Source organism: Eptesicus fuscus, chromosome 15, assembly GCF_027574615.1.
Source record: "Eptesicus fuscus isolate TK198812 chromosome 15, DD_ASM_mEF_20220401, whole genome shotgun sequence".
Taxonomy (NCBI): domain Eukaryota; kingdom Metazoa; phylum Chordata; class Mammalia; order Chiroptera; family Vespertilionidae; genus Eptesicus; species Eptesicus fuscus.
Genome location: NC_072487.1, coordinates 64,437,054 through 64,443,053, shown reverse-complemented (window position 1 = coordinate 64,443,053; position 6,000 = coordinate 64,437,054). Strand labels below are relative to the sequence as shown.

General features: G+C 37.5%; 1 protein-coding gene across 2 annotated transcripts in view; it reads right to left on the bottom strand.

The window, feature by feature from the left end:
* Positions 1-660: 660 nt before the first annotated feature.
* Positions 661-6,000, bottom strand: part of C5 (complement C5) — an 86,563-nt gene continuing 81,223 nt past the window's right edge. For both annotated transcript variants that reach the window (XM_054727018.1, XM_008152129.3), the window contains exons 39-41: positions 3,576-3,659; positions 1,702-1,840; positions 661-1,133 (exon numbers count right to left, since the gene is read on the bottom strand). In XM_054727018.1, coding sequence (XP_054582993.1) covers positions 995-1,133; positions 1,702-1,840; positions 3,576-3,659 — 362 coding nt within the window. In that variant the 3' untranslated portion in view covers positions 661-994. The remainder of the gene's footprint in view (positions 1,134-1,701; positions 1,841-3,575; positions 3,660-6,000) is intronic.

The window sequence follows — 6,000 nt, the reverse complement described above, 5'->3', positions numbered from 1 at the left end:
AAACCTGACAAGCAATGTGGCGGGTGCAGTGATGCAGAAGAGGGGTGTGCTTACACTGAGAGAGCCTTGAGATGTGGTCACTGCCCCTGCCCCTTAATAGGCTGGGAAAATTGCTTCATCTTTCTGAGCCTCCATGTCCTCATCTGTAAAATGGGGACTTGAGCCATTAAGTGGAAATATATGTGAGAGCTTTAATGTGCTACAAAATGTCACTTAAAATGAACATCCTGTTATAACTCCTCGTTATACTAGTAAAGCCAAAGACATCTAGTTGGGGCTACAACAAAGGCCTCCTGATTCCTATACAGTTTCTTTTCACCAGGTCGCCGCCCTGGGGACTGCCTTCCAGGAGAACAATTTATTAGCAAGGGTGAGTTCCTGGGGAAATGACTATGTGCTGGGAGGGAAGGGAAGAAACTAGAGGGACTTGAAAGGGGGAAAGAGAGCAACAGAAAGGGAAGGGCAAAGACAAACTTCCTACCTCCTCAGTTTGCTGAGGGCTTCAAGGTTAGGCCTTCTTGGGTCTCTACTGCTACCTTCTCCACCTCTCAATTTGCCTGTCTTTGTGTGGGTGAAGCATAAAATAACATGCTTTTCCGCTTTTTTTGCACATTTTGAAAGCAAAGTTAGGCTTTAATGATCAGTTTTCTGTTCCTTGGTATTTTCTTTTAAGCAAGGGCATGTTTTTCTAAGATACCACATTTCAATGGGCTATTCTTCTGTCCCCAGTAAACATTCCTGAGTGGTAGGTTTTAGGAGAGGTTCCAATTTATTGCTTCTGGTGTCCAATAACCTTGGAATGAGTACCTGTCTCCATGCCCCCAAGGCCATGTTATTTCAGCTCTTAAAACCGTTCTCTAATAAAAGCAAGTGCCACTAATTCTAAGTAAAGTGAGCTTTCCAAGTAAGACCAGCTGTGAACGTTTAAAAAAAGAAAAGGAAGAAACTTCAACAACAGGAATCCATAGTGAAAACTGTACACAGATGACCTTTTTCAGGGATTTTCGCAGCCATTTAAAAAGATGTCTTCAGCAAATGTATCTAAATTGGCTAAAAATGCTTGGCATGATGGACATGTTGTGTCTGTAGGCCAATATTCAATCCAGGTGGAGGAATCTAAAGGGTAGATGTACCTGCCAAGAAAAAATAAAAATGAAGCATTTGTGATGATGGCTACAGAGAGAGGAGAGCCAAATTCGATTGAGTTCAGGCTGTTCAGGTCCCCGGGGGTCAGGCTGTCGGCCAAACTCTTCTGGACTTGCCTCCCAGTGGGAAGATCCATAGGCCCCTGATGGTCATGAAGCTGCTTGGAGCTCTCACAGTTAAAAGCAGAAACAACATCTGTTTCGATGTCTATTTGTTAAAACTGATAATAAAATGTGTATGTAAGCATTTTTCTCTTTACAAACAGAATAGCCTGAGAACTTATTGAGGGAGCAGATGTGGTAATAAGCAGATGTTCGGATAAGCACCCTCAGATTCATCTTCAGACGCAGGCACACGGTTTATCTGTCAGCGAGTCCTCGGCTACTCTAATGGTTTTAAATATTTCTTTGTTTCAAACTCACGTTATTTCACTTTTGCTCCTAATGGTTTGTTGATTAACAGCAGGGTCACATAAGAAACATGTAGTGTATTTAAGGATAAATTATACTCAATTTTGGAGGGAAGATCAGAGACTCCAAAATATTGGTGACTTACTTGATACTGAAATTGTGTTTTATCTGGAGAGCTTCTTTACCCATAATTAAATACTGCCTTCCTTTTCGCAGGTCAGCATTAACACAGGTTGCCTTTTTAATGAAGGTGATTTCAGAGTCTTTCTCAGCAGCAGCTTCACCTGAGAGGCATACAAAGAAAGTTATCACATTCATGTTATGGTGTCACAATTATATCTCTCTTAAGCATTCTAGTCCCTCAAGGCTATTTATTAGTGCGTGTAAATTTATATCGGGAGACTAATGGCTATTGGGGAGCAACAATGTCCATACAGTTAAGGCTTCAGACTTGGGTGCCTGGGTTATACCCCATTCTGCCACTTCCTGACTGTGTGGCCTGAGACAAATGATTTTTGCTCTTTGTGTAAGGGCTTAGCCCCCTCATCTGAAAAATGGGCATGACAATAAAACCTACCTTGTAGAGCTGTTGTGAGATTAAATGGGTTGATATATAAAAGGTGCTTAGAAATATATATACAGTAAGCACTAGACATTTGTTTATCATTACTCTTGCAGAACCAGGAATTCAAAGAACCTCTCTCTAGTTCAGTGATGGCGAACCTATGACACGCGTGTCAGCACTGACACGCGTAGCCATTTCTGATGACACGCGGCCGCCGAGGCGGCCGCATGCCTAGAATGAAACATTTGCTGCTCCCTGAGGATGAAACATTTGTGAAATAATGTTTTTTCCTCAAAGCGATACACTACCCGAGTTATGCTGTTTTTTGGCGAAGTTTGACACACCAAGCTCAAAAGGTTGCCCATCACTGCTTTAGTTGAACAATATTAATCTCCATAGTTGTATAGCAAAATTAAAAAGTAGTTGGTAGCTGGCAATGGGAAACTTTGTAGAAAAGTGTGAGATGTGTAAAAGACTTGGAACACTTTAAATACCTATCTTTCCCTTACTCCCATTTATACTTGAACTTCTACTGATATTTCGCTCCACATGTCTGTCTCCTCACCTTGGCTGGGAACTTCTTGAGGCAGAGACTGGGTCTAATTCACTGTTATATATTCAGGACTGTTCTCTAGTTAGCTGTCAAACACTGGCAGAATCATCCTAATCAGTTGAAAGACTTCTGAATATATTGATAATAGTATACAATAGTAACTGTGTAAACAATCAACTTTAATTAGTAATACAAATTCTAGTATACACACATTAGTTCAAGCTAATTTTCTTAAGCTTTTCCAATGATTTCCTATTGTAGCAACATGTAAACAACATTCTCAGTTCTATTTGCCAGGTCAGTCCCTGTTATGATTAGCAGAGTGGCTGTGTGGTGCCTTACCATTATTTTAAAAAGCCTTTTGTTATGGAAAATTTCTAGCTTATTCAGGTGAAGAGAGGATAGTTAATTAACCTCAGTGTCAACAATCACTAATCTGTTTATCATTTATATCCTCATCTACTCTAAGCATCCTGTGTTTTAGGAGAAACATCAATTTATTATCCTTGAACCACATAGTTGCCCTTAATTCTAAATAGTTTGTTTTTATTTTGGTTTATTGTTAATGTGCAGCAATTCTTGTGTATGTTGTTAAGTGTGCAGTGTTTTGATATTTTTATAAATTTAAAAATTTACACATATTAAAAATGAATCCAGAGTGAAGAGATAACAAAGTATGTAAAATTTTCTTACAACAAGACAGTTTTCAAAAATAATTATTTAATTTAGTTGCACATTTCCTTTTTAAAAAAAATGTATTTCCCTAAATAGAATATAAGCTTCATGAAGACAGTAACTCTGGCTGTGTTATACAAGTTGTATTCTCTGTGTCTGATAAAATGTCTGGCACATAGTAAGTACTAAATCTTTGTTGAATGGAAAAATGAATAAGTATTCTCACCAGCTTTGTAGACATCCAGGAGGGTTGCAGTATACTTGACAAAAACATTTTCTTCAGTGAGGGATGTGATACTAACTTTATAAGCTGGTAAAAAAAGAAAACAACAACAGTTCATGCTAAATACCACTAATGCCATGTCCAATAGAAGCCAGAGTTTGTCAAACAAATGAGAAATGAAGCATGGTAAGCTCTCTACCCTGAGGTAGATCTTATTTTTTCCAAGAAGCCTTCTCAAAGGCTTGGAAGTCTGATTCTACTGATTATTACTCTAATGATTCATTCTATGTAGACTCATTAGCCCAGGGCACTGTTATAGAACAGGCTGACTAGGATAAGAACAATAGTAAATTAAAGAAGCACACAAAACAAACAAAATGAGACTTTGTTAGCTATAAAGTTCAGATTCTGATCCTGTAAGATTAGTGGAGGCATGCTCACGGGCCCTTTGAAGAGCCCCTTCCTTCTCTGCACAAGCACAGAGGGGACCCTTTAGTCATCATTCAGGTCAGCCTTGGGAGCCGCCTTGCTCTCTTGCTTCCACTGGCTTTGATTTTTGGTTTTTGTTAGGATTCTGTCTTCTTTGCTTGGATTGGCAACTCTCTGACATGAGCCACTCTCAATGCTGCTTCTCTTCATTCAGGCATCAGTGTTTAATCCATGGTGTGTTTGACCAGCTTGAAGGGGCCCATTCCTTCCATGTGGCCTGAGAAAGGATCCTTTAGTTTTTGCTCTTGATGCAGTTGAAAGTTTTGTCCATTTTTGAGATCCTAGCTAGCTAGATATCAGAAACCTATTTTAACACAGAGAATAAATGCAACCTGGATTTAGTTTATTACTTTCAAGAAAAGACAAAATAGATGAATGAAAGGACTCATTTTTTTGGGGGGAGGAAGGCTGTGTAAATTAGTCACTTAAAATAAAAACTGTGCTGAATTTCAAATTCATAAATCTTTTTGGTAGATATGAGCAATGTATTTACTATTTTATTTTGTTTCTATCCTGTTATTCCGGTAAAAACCGATAGTCTCCCAAAAAGTCAGCTAAGTTTTTTTTTTTAAAGTAATAAACTAAATCCATATTGAATTTATTCTCTTTGGTAAATAGATTTCTGACATTTAAAAGTTCAAATAGTTCTAAAATGGAAGGAAGAAATAATTTAATGAAATGTTTGTTTGCTAAAACAATATGGTATTTCCTTCAGGTCTCAATCTATTATAAAAACTAATTTTAAAAACTACAGTGAGCCTTGGCTGAGTTGGGCCACTTTTTAGCTTAAAAAAAAAAAAAAAAGAAGATGATTTAGAAAGAAAGAAAGACTATAAACCACACAAAATTCATTCTGATGGCTGTATTTCCATTGAGATAATTCAGTGTAATGTAACGGCAATCATATTGGACACCAGGATACCTCCTAGTTCTACTACTTAACTTCCTGTATGGCTTTGAGAAAATTATTTCATTTCCATGAGCCTCCATTTTTTCACTAGTAAAATAAGGATAATATTCTGTTACCTCAAAGTTGTCTTGTGGGACTCCAGTGAGAAACTATACGAAAGCAGTTGGTAAACACATAGCACCAAATCAACTGTACTGATTTTTTATTTAAAAATAATGCCCTGCCAATTATCAAGAAAAGATATGAGATAGTGTACAATATCCAGAAATAAACATCAGAAAATATGGATAAAAAATAAAGGAGCTAATTCTATGAGGAACTTGAGATAAGACAAAATTGTATTTGGGCATTTATTTAATTTAAAGCTGAGCTCTGAAAAACCAGGAGATGCTTTTTTTGAAATGGAGAGTCTCAAACATGGATTTAAATTCTATATATATGAAAATTATTTAGTATTGACGTTTTACTGTGTATTTGAAGAGATTTTAAAAAAAGATACCCAAATCCTAAAACCAACTTTGTCTCTGCCTCTGCTCCATCAACTGGAAGAATACAGTAAGTAGTGAAATCTTACACCTGTGTGACTTCTCAAAAATTCTCTTTGAGCCCTGGCTGGGTGGCTCAGCTGGTTGGAGGGTCGTCCCCTGCAGCAAAGTATTACAGGTTCGATTCTCAGCCAGGGCATATACTAGTACAAATCTGGGTTGCATGTTGGAAAGCAAATGGAAAGCAAACAATCTATGTTTCTCTGTCACATCGATGTATTTCTCCCTCTTTCCCTTCCTCCCTCTCTTTCTAAAAATCAATAAAAAACATTTACTTTGGTTAAGACTGGAAAAAACTGTCTTTGAATACTTTTAAGCACCCTTAATTCAATGGGATATATGGGGGTAAAGTATCTTGGCTAGGTGTGCAAGTCACTTCCATCATTTTTCATGAAAATCACGTTTCTTGCTGAAGAATAAATAACTTTGCATGTTAATGCTAAGAACTGCTGGCATTTTTCTTCAAAGGAATACATGTACTGTT